Consider the following 15,293-nt stretch of genomic DNA (forward strand, 5'->3'; position numbering starts at 1 on the left):
CCCCCGCGGCCGGAGCGGCTCCCGCGGGGCGGTACCGGCGGCGCTGCCCCGGCCCGAGGGGTGAACCGGCGGCGCCGCGCGGAACTCCCGGCGGCGGCCGCGGCGCCGGGGGGAAGGAGTTGCCCGCGCGCCCGGGCCGCGGTGCACCCTGGTTTGTGTTCCGGGCGGAAGCGGCGCGGTGCTGCGTAAGGCGGGCGGGCGCGATGCCGGATTACCTGGGAGCCGACCAGAGGAAAACCAAGGAGGAGGAGAAGGAGGACAAACCCATCCGCGGTGAGGGCCCACGGACGGCGAGGACGCTCTCCGAGCAGCGCCCGGGGCGGGAGTGGGGCGGCGCCGCCGGCGGCCATGTCGGTGCCAGGAGCGGCGGGGCTGGAGGAGCGGCGGGGGGAAAGGGACTAAAAAGGATTAAAAAATGTCTCCAATGTGCGCTTTGGCGCTCCGGGAGTGCTCCCCATCCCGACCCGCAGCCCGTGCCCGGGCGGTGCCGCGGCTGGCGGGGAAGGAAGCGGGGCCGGCCGGGCCTCACGGAGACCGGGCTGTGAGGGCTGAGCGGGGCCGGGGCTCACGGGGACCGGGCTGTGAGGGGGGAGCCGGGCCGGGGCTCACGGGGACCGGGCTGTGAGGGGGGAGCGGGGCCGGGGCTCACGGGGACCGGGCTGTGAGGGGGGAGCCGGGCCGGGGCTCACGGGGACCGGGCTGTGAGGGGGGAGCCGGGCCGGGGCTCACGGGGACCGGGCTGTGAGGGCTGAGCCGGGCCGGGGCTCACGGGGACCGGGCTGTGAGGGCTGAGCCGGGCCGGGGCTCACGGGGACCGGGCTTTGAGGGGGGAGCGGGGCCCGCCCGGCTCTCGGGGCTGCCCCTGCCCCGCCCGTGGTGCGGAGCGAGCACCGCCTGGAGCTGTCCGGGGAAGGAATGGACCATCCGCCTTTTAAATCTTGTTCTTTTACAAAAGCTTCCTAAAATGTCGAATTTCCTCATCGGGAGAGGGAAAATGCCTTTTGTGGTTTAGTACTTATTTCCAGACTTTAAATGTCCAGCAAAACGTGATACGGTAATGTTACACTTCCCTGGGGGAGGCTGTGGTGAGGTGAGGGCCGGTCTGTTCTGCCGTGCCCGCAGGGAGAGAAATCGAGGACATGACCCAAGGTGAGAAGGGGAGACTCATATTAGGGATTAGAAAAAAAATTTCGCAGTTCGGGTGGTCAGGTACCGTGATAGATTGCCCAGGGAGGTGGAGTCGCCATCCCTGCAGGAGTTCCGGAACGTCTGGATCTGTCGCTGGGTGATGTGGTGTGGGGGTTACAGGGGCAGGGCTGGCCTGATGGTTGGCCTTGATGATCATGATGGTCCATTGGACTTGATGATCATGAAAGTCTCTCCCAACCTTGAAAATTCCGTGAAAGTTTCTTTCTCTTGCCGGGGGAGCGCCCCAGAGCTGCCCTGTGCTGCCGCTGTCGTTCCGAGTCCCGGCAAGCAGGAGAGGGAAGGGGGCCGAGGTTTCCGAGGTTTCCCAGGATGCCGGCACCGTGTGAAAGTTGCCTGGTTGCCCCTCATGTTTTAACTTATTGTGGCTTTTTATTTTGTGTTAGTAAATATTTAATAAAGCATCTGGAAGCACAAGCAGTGCAAAATGTAATTAGTGATGGACTTTGAACTGTTCCCATTCAAGAAAGATTTCTAAATTATAGCAACAGAGTGTTCAGCAGCTATAAAAAGCAATCAATGGGGTGGTACAAATAGTCAGGAAAGAAGTGCAGATCAACATAGAAGGTCTTCAGAGTGTTGTATAACACGTGCTGCTCCCAGATCACCACAGAATAATGAGGTTGGAGGAGACCTCTGAGATCATGGAGTCCAACCTGTGCCCTAACACCTCAACTAGACCATAGCAGCAAGTGCCACATCCACCAATTCTGTGTGGTTTGGGCTCCATCTGTCTCAAAAAGAGTGGAATTAGACAGGAGAGGAAACAGGGATGGGAAGGGTGTTAGAGGCCGGTGATGTGAGTGGTGTGGCAGAGTGGCACTAGCAGAGCAGTATTTTTCTTACTTCATGGAGAGGAGTCACCGGAGCCACCTCTGTGCAGAGACAGAGTGACAGTGGTGCCAGTTTTTCATTGATGCTTTCTTGAACATCTAGAAACAAAAAGTTAAAAAGATGAAGTGATATCTTCAGTTCCTCTTTTGAACAGTCACGGGCTGGGAGACTCTGAGAGAAGCAGAGTTGAAGTGGCCTGCTTGCTGTGACTCTGAGTGCTGCAGGTGTTTGGACTGATAGAGTAGCTGGAGACCCTGGTTCATTTTTCTTACATATCTGATGTTTTTTTTGTTCCACTTTGTTTCAGTGAAAAGTGGAAACTCAAAAGAATCTCTCCAAAATGTTTTGATCCTTTAGAGGCAGAATTAACACTGCTGGCTTTGTTTTCAGAACTGGAAGCTAAATCTCTCTTGTCTTGTTTCAGCTCTTGATGAAGGAGATATTGCCTTGCTGAAAACATATGTAAGTAGCACACAGCTGTGGGAGTGTGAAAGGCACAGAGCAGTTCTGGGGGGAATAAGTGCAGGAGGGGAGGAGTGGAGAGTAACTCTGCTTCTCCTGGTGATTTGCTCTGCTCCCAAAATCTTCTCTCCCTTTTCACCTTCCAATGACATGCAGCCTGCAACACTGAAAACAATCCTGGGTGTGTTTCTCTAGTTTTGTTTTGTATCTCGTTGCTGATTGCCACAGGGCTCTAACAGCCAGGGCTTTACTAGAGCTTTTTCACTGGCCAGTTCTCTTGGTTTATACAAAAAATAATTTTAAAACTCCCTCCTGCCAAATTGACTTGCTTTTAGCCATCATGTTAAAAGAACATAATGTTGGGAGGCACTTTTCACAGACAATAAGGCTGAAAGTGGCAATCCACCCTTTCCACTGGCAAGTACACTTGGTCTGCAAAAGAACTCTTGAAAGATGAAACTTACAGCTTAGGTATGTTTGGCAGAAATCTGAATTTTGTTGACACCAAGACTCCTTTACAAAGCTCTGAAATGCAGCAGGTACCCACTGCAGCTTCTTATTTTGTTGCCAGTGATCTACCAAGGAGATATTGTACAGCAAATCCAGGTCTGACTCTGCCTGTGTTAGGCAGATCTGGACCAAAAAAAGCATTTTATCACAAGCAAGAATTCTGATTCGCCCCTTGATCCTTCTGCTGTCCTCTGTGGATGATGGAAAGGTTGGGTAAGGCAGTTAAAGCACTTGTACAGATGTTTTCAGAAAGTGTATTCTGAATTCTCTGTATATATCAGTTTACTAAGTATGTTTTAAACTATAGGAGAAGCAATTTGAAAAAGTAAGGCTGAATGGGTTTAAAAGAAAAACAAATTATTAAAGTTTACAAACATGGAAAATTTCCATCTTCCCAGCTGGTCAGTTGTGTGTAGATGCACTTCACTTTTGCAAACAGAAATATTGTTACTGGAGGTTAATTCTGTCATCTTTGGCTGCCATCAGTGGTTGGCTGTTACACCAAGACAGTCTGTTGATGGGCAGCACCTCTTGTCACTTTTTCCTAAACATGAGATAATTTGGCTTAGGAAATCTCCCTGCTATTCCTTTCCAGGGCCAGAGCACGTACTCAAGGCAGATCAAGCAAGTAGAAGATGATATTCAACAACTGCTTAAGAAAATCAATGAGCTCACTGGTATGTTTGTGTTGTAGAAAGCTTTCAGTAGAGGAGCCACAGGTACCAAAACAAGTGTTGTAAGAAGTTGATTTCCAGCAATTTCTGCATTGATTTTTAGTTGTTATTTTCCTCCAAAGAACACAGTTCTGTATTTGGTAGCATGAGACTTTTGCTTGTTAGGTGATGTTTTTTTCAACTGGACAGGGCTAATCTGTACATCTGATTTTGTAATTTTGTACTTTAACACATTTTTAATCAAAACTCTGGTTTTTATATGTAGTGGTGGCATGAAACAAATGCCCCTTTCTGACACCAGATAATGAAGTAGTGATAACAGTAACAATTAATTTGTTTCCTAATTTTTTCTTTCACTGATGTATGTTTTTTGCTCTGTTGCTAATCCTGCAGTGGCTCTGAGTTGTGCCAGGAAGACAGAAATTTCTCTTGTAAAATAATGTTGATTCTTTTAAATCCATAATGGAGGTGGTACTTGTTACATGCATGTTTTGGAAGATTTGTGGGGTTTTATCTGTGTGAATCCCTTAGTTTCTGATACTTTGCACTGGAGCTCAGTGAAAACACTCAAGAGTTTCAGTCCTTTAGTGAAATGTAGATATCCAGTATCAATGCTCTGTCCTGCTGTAATCATCCCCACACTGCAGAATTGGCTGGGAGGGTGACCAGGCTGGGATTTGTGTGTTCAGCTGGCATGGTCACGTAGGCTCTTGCCTTAGGAAACTTGTTCTTTAGGAAATCCATCAAAGATATGTGTGTGTTGTTTTGGAGGTCTCTCAAAAAGCTTCTGCAGGGTTATCTCTGAGTTTTGCTCTGGGAAGGATGGCTGACATCCCAGTGAGCTGTTTCCTCCTCAGCTTGTTTGTGCTGCACGCAGGAATCAAGGAATCTGACACTGGCCTGGCTCCTCCTGCCCTTTGGGATCTGGCTGCAGATAAACAAACTCTGCAAAGTGAGCAACCATTGCAAGTTGCAAGGTGGGAGCACTCTTACTCTTCCAGTAGAGCTCCATAGTGTTAAAAATCTGATTTATAGCTTATGTATGGACTTCTTTTATAAAAAGAATTCCATGTTGTGCATATTGAAAGTGCTTTTTACCACTGTCATTATGTGTGATGTATTTCATACTTGTGCTTACTTCTGCAGTTGTTGAATGAGGCTGAAAAGGTGTAATCACAAGTACAGGAGGGATTCTGGTGTATTTGGAAAATGTGACTCTCTTGATGCTCATGCTTATAAGCAGTTTGTGTGCCTGGAGGGTCAGTTGTGTTTGTGTGTTAGGTGCACAAAGATCATCAATGCAGACTCCGAGGATCCCAAGTACATTATCAATGTCAAGCAATTTGCCAAGTTTGTGGTGGATCTCAGTGACCAGGTGGCACCTACTGACATAGAAGAAGGCATGAGAGTTGGGTATGCAAAGTTTTTCTGTTCTTGTGAGTCTTCCTGCAGACTGAAGCTTTCTCTGAGTTATTTCATGTTGTAGTTTGACAGGTCAGCAAGCCTTCATTTCCAGTTTTTGCAGTGGTTGAAATTGCACCACTGCTGTCTTTCTCTTGGATGTCAGTAACTCACCTGCATGCTCTGCTGGAATCTTGTTTTGATGTTATTTTGACAAAAATTGACCAAACCCATGTGTCATTGGACAGAAACCTTTCAGTTCAGGCCCCAGCAGTGCCAGCTTTCAGGGAGCCTGTGTAGGATCCTTCTTTGGCACTCTGAGGTTACACTTTAAACAGCCAGGAAATGTTCATTGATGATGTAAAACCTGTTACTTTAAGAGTCAATATTTTGCCAGTTTGCTCTGTGGGATGTTTTGAAATTTAATTTTCAAAATACTTTGGAATTAATAGTTTTGGAAACCTTAAAATTCTCTACAGAAAGAATTCCAGTATCTGGCCTACCTGACTATTAACTTTCAGGGCTGGGCTGTCTTGATGCCAGAGAAAAGAACAGCTCAAGAATTCAGTCTCTCATTTACAGAGTTGTTTCTACAAAACACTTTACTTAACCAGTGTTACAATAATAGTCTTTGTGCTTCCTCACCAGGGTGGACAGAAACAAGTACCAAATCCACATCCCCTTGCCTCCAAAGATTGATCCCACAGTCACCATGATGCAAGTGAGAGTTGCCTTTACTTATTTTGACGTGGCTTTATCTTGTAATTGTGATTCCTTTTGCTGGATTTTGTTGTGGGCTGTTGAAAGCCTGTGGAGATTTGTTGCACCAGGCTGGTAACTGCTCACTCACCTCTTTGTTGTGCAGGTAGAAGAAAAACCTGATGTCACTTACAGTGATGTTGGTGGCTGTAAAGAGCAGATTGAAAAGCTGAGAGAGGTGGTGGAAACCCCTCTGCTTCATGTAAGTAACCTCCAGATTGAAGCCTCTATTATTTTGGAGGTATTCTGGCCATCTGTGAGCATCTGAAAAAGCAAGAAAAGACAATGTTACTGAGTGTAAACAGTTCAATGAAAGGAAGTCAGGTTTTACCATGTTAAATCCAGCCCAGCCTCATTTACCTTGCTCTTCATTAATGATTTCCTTGATTTGCATATATGCTGTGATACACATAATATTTAATTTGCACATAACCTTGCCTTCTGGCTCCCTTTATTACAGCCTGAGAGATTTGTGAACCTGGGAATTGAGCCTCCCAAAGGAGTGCTTTTGTTTGGGCCACCTGGCACAGGCAAAACGCTCTGTGCCCGTGCTGTGGCTAACAGGACTGATGCCTGCTTCATCAGAGTCATTGGATCTGAGCTGGTGCAGAAATACGTGGGGGAGGTAAGAGCAAATACCTAAAGGAGTGGAGGGGTTTGCAGATCTCCCTTGGGTACCAGACACCACTCTGGGGGTGAGGGATGGATGTCCTTGGAAGCTGCAGGGGGCAGGAGCTGTCAGACAAATCACTGCAGGTCAGGCAGTGGTGACATGACCTCAGCTTTGCTGTCACTTAGGAGAGGGATTTTGCAGTACAGAGTTCAATCTGCAAAGTTCAGGAAGATTCTGGAATTAGGATTCTGCTCCCAACTCTGCCACTTGTTTTTCAATTGGCCCTGAGGTAAATTACTTAATCTATACTTCTCAGTTTAAGAGCAGTAATTTTTTATCTCCTTTAAAAATTGCTTTAAGCTTTAAACTTCTCCCAGTATATATGTAAACAAATAAAAAGAGTTTTCACATTGGAAACTTAGAAGTATTTGGAAGCATGAAAAGTTTGGTTTTGATAGTTTTCCTTTAATGTGCCTAAAATCTCTTAACAAGATCTTGATTATTTTGCTTTCAGGGAGCCAGAATGGTTCGTGAACTCTTTGAAATGGCCAGAACTAAGAAAGCTTGCCTTATATTCTTTGATGAGATTGATGCCATTGGAGGTATGTTTGTAGTAGCTACAGTTCTAATCTCCTGTGAGAGCTTCCAGGTTTTCTTTAGTTCTGTATCTGGATTGCTGCATTTCAAGAAAAGTGCTTGTAAATACTGAGTTAGCAAAACTACTCCCAGCATACCCTGTGTCCAGGAAGCTGTCAGGAAGTGGTTTATATAGCCCAGATGGAAAGCCATTTTTGCACATTTGGGACACTCAGATTATTTGAACTTTAGTGAAGAACCTCTGTATTTTGTTTGCAGAAAAGTATTGTTAACTTAAACCCCCTTCAGCTTCTGGAGTACACTCAACATCTTTGTTACTTCCTAAACATTATTATTTTTCTCAAAAGAAAAGTCCTTTGAAAGTAGAACAGTTCTTACATAGATAGGAGATAAGGATGATTTTGGTTGAGGGAAGGGCAAAACAAACAAAACCACATGGGTAAATTCCAGCATCCTGGCCGGTTGTTATGTAGTGAGACAGAGGCCCTTTTGTACTCAGGACCTTTTTAACTCTGCACAATTACTTGTATGCACTTAAAAGTCATTTCCCCAGGTGTCCCACAGTGTTGCAGCCCCTGTGACACTCTGAGTCCATGGCCTGGAGCTGCCTCTCCCCGTGTGTCTCCTGTGCAGGTGCTCGTTTCGATGACGGCGCCGGCGGGGACAACGAGGTGCAGCGCACCATGCTGGAGCTCATCAACCAGCTGGATGGCTTTGACCCCCGGGGCAACATCAAAGTGCTCATGGCCACAAACAGGCCTGACACTCTGGACCCAGCTCTGATGAGGCCTGGCAGGCTGGACAGGAAGATCGAGTTCAGCCTGCCTGATCTCGAGGTGAGAACTCTTTATTTCACTGCCAAGTGTGTTCTGATGGCAGAGTGTTTCTTAAGTTAGGGCATCATTGTCTGGAAGTTTATGAGAATCAGCAAATGCAGCACTCTTAAATTATTGAAACTGCACGGAAATGTGGGGGATTAAAGATGTGCCAAAGGTTTTTCCACAATGCACAGATTCCATCCTGGCCAAGAAGCCATGGTAGGCAGCTGTAATCACTATGTTCCTGCCTCAACAGAGAAAAAATCCTTTAACCAGATCCAAAATTTACTTCAGAAGCTGGAATGTGGTTGGCTCTTCTGAGAGAGATTTCTTGAGGTACTTCTATAATGAAAGCCCTTTTTAGAGTTATTTTCTTAGTTTAGTGTCATGAACACTTAGACATTCCAGTCCAGATATGGGAAACCATAGTTGGGCAGCAAATACAAGATGCATTTTCCATTTGCCTCTGCTCTGGAGGCAGACAGCTGCAGGCTGGAGTCATCACCTCTTTCATGCCATGAACACCTCTGTCCTCCTCCCTTTCCCTCAGGGCCGAACTCACATCTTCAAGATCCACGCTCGTTCCATGAGTGTGGAGAGGGACATCAGGTTTGAGCTGCTGGCTCGGCTGTGTCCTAACAGCACAGGTAAGCTGCATGTGTTTGTTCCTGCACTTGGATAGCTCTGTGTGTGTCCCCAGGCAGTCAGTGCTGAGCTGTTATCCCTGTCTGTCTGTCTGTCTCCCAGGCGCTGAGATCCGCAGTGTGTGCACGGAGGCAGGGATGTTCGCTATCCGAGCGCGCCGCAAGATCGCCACCGAGAAGGATTTCCTGGAGGCGGTGAACAAAGTCATCAAATCCTACGCCAAGTTCAGCGCTACCCCCCGCTACATGACCTACAACTGACACCTGGGAAGGCTCTTCCTGTTCCCCCAAAACTTTCTGTGGAACAAACATCCAAGTGTAGTGATTTGTGTTTTGTTCTTGGAAGTTAGAAATAAATGGTGTTCCAAACAGTAGGGGTGTGTTCATTGTGAGTGTTCTGCTCCAGTGGACTCTTGCTGCTGTTGGGAAAAGATCTTACTGAGGTTACAGCAGCATGGCTAATTTAAAATCAGATACCTGGGCAATGTCAGAATCTCAAGTTTAGATGTCTGGTCACCATTTACACCCTGAAACTTGAATCTGAGCCATAGAGGTGCTGGAAGACCCCTGAGTGACTCCAGTGTTTCTGGGTGTGCTGAGAAGTGCTTGTGTGTCCCACGAAAACAGGAGTTGTCATGGGAAGGCACTTGTGATGGTCTGAGTCATTGCCCAGCTAAGGGAAAACATGAAGGGCACATTCTATCCCTCCCTTGGTGAATGCTCTGGTACCATCACAGCTTGTTTTTTTTTTTATCTTCAGTGGTTTTTCTATCCCTTTTGCTGAGATTCTTTGTTGTGTCTTACAAAATAGTAAATGGGTCAAGGAGGAGGAAGGTGTAATTTCTCAGTGCTGTGGGATGGAAAATTCCTTTTCCCTGCTCCTGCTGTGAAGTTTGACAGCAGTCTGGTAGTGAGCACTTTGATACATTGTGTGACTTGTCTGAGATGCTGCTGCACACAGGATGACCGGGACAGGCTCCTGGTTCTCCAGAGCTGAGCAGTGGCTGGGAGTTGTTGGCCACACAGGCAGCCCTGAAAGGTTAATCCTCGTCTGTCTGACAAGGTCCTGTAGAGCTGGGTGTGCTCAACAGAAAACAACAGCCTTCCTTTTCTTTCCAGTGTTGCATTAAAGTGGTTTCAGGGGAAGAGCTGGAAGAGTTTAAAGAAACACCTGAGGGGAAAAAATGCCTTTGGGAACTGCTTTGTCTTGGAAGTGGGAGAAGTTTTATTGTCAGTTATATCAAAATGAGACCCATCAATTTATCAAGCTTAAATTATAAAGCCACTTCTATTTTTTTTTTAATAGGAAATGTGTGCAATAGGGAGAGTATGCAGCTATGGACTGGGCTAGGGTTCTGGCTGGTGTCAGTATCTTGATATGGAAACCTGGTCAATCTCAATACTTGTGTGTCATTTCAGGAAGAACGTTTTGGGGAGGGATGCAGGTTTATTGGTGGGACAGAATGTTGCTCTCATTTTCAGAAAGCAGCACTGACAGCATCTCTGTTTACTAGGAGCAGCACTTGAAATCAAGTGTAGCTTTTATTTGAGAAGGGTAAGTGAAGTATGGAGAAAGAGTTTGGATCTTACCAGGTATCCTGAATTATCATCAGTGCTCTTGCAAAAAAGGAGGGGAAAGGAACATGACCCTGATTTTTACAAGGTACCAGCCACATTTAGGCCATCCAGTGCCATCTGCTGTGGTGGGGCTTCAGCAGCAGGGGGGCGGCACTCCCCTGTCCCTGCAGACAAACTGGAGCCCTGTCACAAGGGTAAAGGACCTGGGGTTGTTTATTCTGGCACTTTTGGATAGTGGTCAGTTAATGAGTGCAGGGAAGAGGAAATGGGTTCCCTTTTTAGGGTCTGGCTCGGGCTGCCAGGGGGAGGCAGTGCTTCAGCTGGTGGCAGCCAAACACAGGAAGAGATGAGCAAAAGCTGCTGAAAATTTTGTTCTATGGATGAGTTACCAGCATTGCTGGGGGGTTGATGCAGGAGCACTTGTTCTGCATGGTCTAGGATGAGAACTTTCTTGGGCAAAGGTTTTCAGTCCAGCATTTCAGCAGCTCCCTGGGAAGTGCATCTGTTTCTGCCACAGTGGGAGATCCAGCTTTAGTTGTGTATCCCTGTGAGGCCTGAAATGGAGAGGGATTCGTGGGGGTTGGAGGAGAGAGGAGCAGGAACCAGCAGAGCAGGGAACACTGCCTGGAGGTGGAAACCTCTCCTGGCATCACACTTGTATCTGGGGCTCTCAGCCTGTCCCTCAGACCGAGTCTCACCAAGACAAAGTGGAAAATTTTGACAAGTGACAACACTTTATTTTGGAACTTGACAGGATTTCAATGTGAACTGAAGAGACTAGAGAGTTAAAAACTGAAGCTGCAACAAGCTGAAAGTAGAAAAATATACTGTATGTAGATACAAAGGCTTGTTGAACTAGTTAACATTATAAAATGTACCAAAAGTTGTTTAAATAAGCACACACAATGTTTCATATGCATGCACTTCATCCTTGGAACTCCAGCTAAGCAGCAATTTCTGATGCAGAAAGCTTCCCATCCTTATGGGCAGGGGAGTCTGAGGAAACAAAGTATCTTCCCCAACTCCCCTGGTCCCTGGAAACAGTTTACCTGAAGCAAGCCCTAAATGTTTACCTGAAGTAAGCCCTAAGTGTAAGAGCCTGAAATAAAACAAGATTATTACATTCTGTGACCAGAGGTGAGGAAGGTGTCTGAATTCCTTATGCACTGGACCTGTGATTTGAGGGTGCTGAGTGAAATGTCACTGATACCTCACTTGCCCTGTGCTGTCAAAATAACCTACAGAGAAACACTTTTAGGTTTCTGCCTCTGCTGAGCTTCACAGTGACTGCTGTGAGAGAAACAGGAGCATTGAAGATTTCTTTTGCATGATTTCCATGGTTTCCACCTCACACCTGAAATGAGACAGTACTGCAGTGGCCAGGCTGACAATAGAAAAAGAAATCCCATGCTACTGTTTCTTTTAAAAACCCAAACATGTACCATTTTTGAGTTCTATTGAACTCTATTTCTCAAAGCACTTAAAAGCTGTGGCAGAAGCAGCACTACTGGAAGGAAGATAGGCAACAGAAAAATACCTTTTTTTTTTTTAACCATTGAGACCTTGCCTAAATTTTTATTCCATCTTAAGAGACTGCATATAGGGCATCAGTTCTTAACTTAAATAGGCTTCATTCCTGTCTTAAACCAATTTTGTCTTTAAACTCTGAAGATAAATTAAGTTTAGATTAAAATCAGCTGTGTTTTCTAGAAAGCCTAACCAAGTTTTGGCAGTGCAAGTACTGTACTGATAATGGAATAATTAAACAACGAGTTTCTGACTTCAAGTTCACTTGGAGCAGAAATGAAGAATTTGGGTATAGCTGAGACAGGTTAGGTATTTAAAAAAAAAAACAAAACTCTACCATCCAGGTTTAAAAACAGCAGCAGCTAAATGCCACCAGTGTGAATTCATTAATCCAGCTGGCAAAGTATTGTAAATTGTACCAATCTGTTGTATGCAGATGTTGACATCAGGCTTTAAAAGTCATCTAATAAAGTTATTTAAAGACACTGGTACAGTGTATTGCACTTGCAGAACAGTTACCTCCTGCAAGATCCCACGTGTAGTGAGTTAAAGTGCCCATTTTCTCAACAGGAATAGGAATGTCACCTCGTCCACCAGATTCTGACTGCAGCAAAATACACTGAATTTTCTTTTCTTGCATAATTTTGTGCTTGCTTATTATTATTGGAAGGCTATACCCTGATCAAAGGAAAAAATTCAAGAGCATGAAGGCTTCCGTTTCCTTTTCTACTTTCCCTACAAAAAACAAACACCACCCCATACCCATAGGTGGAAACAGCCTCAGGCTCTCTTCAAACTGTGCAAATTAAATATTCAGAAAGAATCTCCATCAGCATAGACCTGGCTCCCATTCTGCTCAGTGCCACTCTTCAAAGGTCAGAGCCAGCCTGTGCAGCAGACCCATCTTTCATTTGGCAGGCAAGGACAGCATCGTGAACACTGTGAAACAGCAACTCTCTTGTTACACTTTTATCAAAAAAATTCAGTCTTGTCAGCTCATTCATAACAGGGCCTACAAAACAAAACCCAAACATGGCATCAGCACATACACTTAAGTACAAGGATGGAAGACAATGGCATAGCAGGAAGATGAGAACTTGTTCTCTTACTTTTTGTTACTAAAAAATTGAAATAGTCAAGTGCATCACATGCTACTTTTATTCCAAGCAGTCTGTGCCTATGCAGACATAGGCAGAGGCCTATTCTTGGCAGAAGATGTTACAATCCCAAATATTGGATATTGGAACATTTCAGGTTTTTCTCCTCATTCCATTACCACTACAATTTCAAGATACTAAGTTAAGTGTGGCATTCACAACTTGCCAGCTGGAAGAAATGGGAGCAGGATCCCCTCCTCACAAAGCTCATTTCATCAGTGCTCTACTTTCACTAAGTTAAGGCTCTTGCTTTTCCTCAAATCCAATTTTATGTGAAGTGCTGATACTACTGAGGCACTACTGGCAGCAGGAAATTGGGGAGCAGAGGGAAGGAGTTAAAACACAATCTCTCCCATAAAGCTCACAAAAACAAAAATCTCTACTCACCACTACAGCCGGCAATGCAGACATATATATCAACTTTGTTGTGTTCTTTTATAATCTACAACAGAGTAAAGCTGAAGTTAAATGCAGATAATACATCATCATACACATCAAACACAGTTCTGGAAGCCAAATACTGTGAAAGCTGCAGAGAACACATTCCCCAGTATTCAGCTAAAACTTACAAAATTAAACCAGTGACTAGGCGAGATACTGGATTGTATTTAAACAGGCAGTTATGTCTCATGCTGACAGGCTCCTTATTTGCTATATGAAAAGTTTTCTGTGAGTTTTTCTGGGAGAAAAAACCCCTACTTACTGATTTTAGTGCTTTTGCTCCAACTGAATCCACAAAGTTCACCGGGGTGAAATCCAGGATTAAAGAGTGAATATCTGATTTGGGCTCCACAAAATGTTCATGCTCCTCAGGAGACATGTCATATACACTAGAATCTGCAAATTTTCCATTCACAGGTAAGTCATCACTGGCTATCTCATGTTTTACACCTGCTTCTACGTCGTTCGTCTGGGAGAGAAGATGAACAAAGCTTAAAGGCAATCAATGCTTTTTCAATGTAAATCCCTTTGCTCCCCTCACTGGTGGTCTTTAAGCCTTTAAAAGTTGAGAAGCTGCTGGTGATTACAGAAACTGGCTTGACAGGCACACACACTTCCATATCTTGTGTATATCAAGGTTTGTTCTCTCATGCCCAGCCTTTTAACAGTCACACACAAGCAGCTCAAAGCTGTTATCTCAGGACTGAATTACCCTTTTCCTTCAAACACTGACACCTGTTCAACTTTACTGTCACATTTGTACTCCATTTCCTTGCCTTATCCCATCAAGACCTATATATTAAAAATAAAGAACAGCAATTGGGCTCTGAAGTTAGGCCTTTTTTAGGTTTCCTATGGTAAAATCACACACTCTCTCCCACCATGGTGGTGAATTTATATATGCATAAAAGTACAAGCATGTCCCAAATAACCCTTCTCAGTGTATCTGGGCCATGCCAGGATTAGCAGAGGGGATGGCACCTTCTTGTTACAGGGGCTGCTAATTAGAATTAATTTTATTCTATATTATTCCTACATTATTATTCCAAGTGTGTGTGGAAGGGCAGAGTCCCTTTGATTTCTGCCAACACCACTGTTGGTGAGACAGCATGACTGTGGAGAGTTTCTGTGCTACTCTGTGCTACCTGAATGCAATCAAGGTCCAACATAATTATCCAATACAGCAGTGAGCCTCTGATCCTTACACTGTTCCTTCAGCCACCTGTCCCCAGTGCACAGCACTTCCTCCCTAAGCAGCACACCTTGTACGAAACACAAGAGTGGTAACACCTGAGAGCAGCCTGCAAGCTGATAAAGCAGAGGTAAATATTTACAGAAGAGCTCACCAGCTTCAGCACAGCTTTCTTTCTCTGTTCATTTGCTGCCTTTATCTCCCTGGCATGGCGCTTCTGGGCTTTTTTCCTTGCTTTTAATAAGGCAGCAGGGTCCACTCCAGTCTGTCAGGAGAAGAAAGTATGATCAGAGGAGACTCAGCTTGTTAGGATGGCACTGGAGTATCAATTTGCACCGAATTAATCACTGCCATAAATTTAAACAAGAAGCCTGCATTTTCCAGCTTTCCTCGGTGGGGGTGAGAACAGTGTAAAGAAGGAATCATCTTGGCAAGCACTGTGTTAACAAGATGAGGGAAAGATGCATCTCATTCTTTTCTTGAAATCAGAGAGTGTCGTGTTTCCACCAAATGCTGATTGGAGTGCAGAGAGCAAAGGGGAGAGAGTGCACTTGGGCAATAATCACCAATATCTCTTGCTTTGTGAGGGGAAGTACCACCCACCTGGTTTGTATAAGACTCGCCATGGCAGCTACAGAAAAATGTTTCAGAAGTTAGTACAGGTCAGGGGCTCTGCTGTTGCCACTGCCACCCAGTGACAGCAGGGGTGACACAGGCAGTGAGGCGCACCCTGCCTGCAGCTCATCTGCTGCCCATGGGAGGCACTAAATGCCCACAGGATTCCACATCTTACACTCCAGTAAAGTTAATGCCCACAGGATTCCACATCTTACACTCCAGTAAAGTTAGTTACCCAACAAGCAAACTTTTATTCCCATTT

The 15,293-nt window shown here is 45.4% G+C and overlaps 2 protein-coding genes across 2 annotated transcripts in view; one reads left to right on the plus strand and one right to left on the minus strand.

Moving 5' to 3' along the window:
• The first annotated feature begins 61 nt into the window (after positions 1-61).
• Positions 62-8,892, plus strand: PSMC2 (proteasome 26S subunit, ATPase 2). Its single transcript, XM_059471642.1, has 12 exons — positions 62-273; positions 2,465-2,502; positions 3,608-3,689; positions 4,564-4,663; positions 4,968-5,099; positions 5,736-5,808; positions 5,953-6,048; positions 6,307-6,471; positions 6,974-7,061; positions 7,690-7,892; positions 8,425-8,521; positions 8,622-8,892. The coding sequence occupies exons 1-12, from the start codon at positions 204-206 to the stop codon at positions 8,777-8,779; spliced, it is 1,302 nt and encodes a 433-aa protein (XP_059327625.1). The 5' UTR covers positions 62-203; the 3' UTR covers positions 8,780-8,892.
• Positions 8,893-10,811: 1,919 nt separating this feature from the next.
• SLC26A5 (solute carrier family 26 member 5) overlaps positions 10,812-15,293 on the minus strand; it is a 34,195-nt gene continuing 29,713 nt past the window's right edge. The window contains exons 17-20 of the mRNA XM_059471641.1: positions 14,568-14,678; positions 13,484-13,690; positions 13,168-13,222; positions 10,812-12,635 (exon numbers count right to left, since the gene is read on the minus strand). Of these exons, the coding sequence (XP_059327624.1) occupies positions 12,493-12,635; positions 13,168-13,222; positions 13,484-13,690; positions 14,568-14,678 (516 nt within the window). The 3' untranslated portion in view covers positions 10,812-12,492. The remainder of the gene's footprint in view (positions 12,636-13,167; positions 13,223-13,483; positions 13,691-14,567; positions 14,679-15,293) is intronic.

This window comes from Ammospiza nelsoni, chromosome 5 (assembly GCF_027579445.1).
Source record: "Ammospiza nelsoni isolate bAmmNel1 chromosome 5, bAmmNel1.pri, whole genome shotgun sequence".
In the NCBI taxonomy this organism is placed as follows: domain Eukaryota; kingdom Metazoa; phylum Chordata; class Aves; order Passeriformes; family Passerellidae; genus Ammospiza; species Ammospiza nelsoni.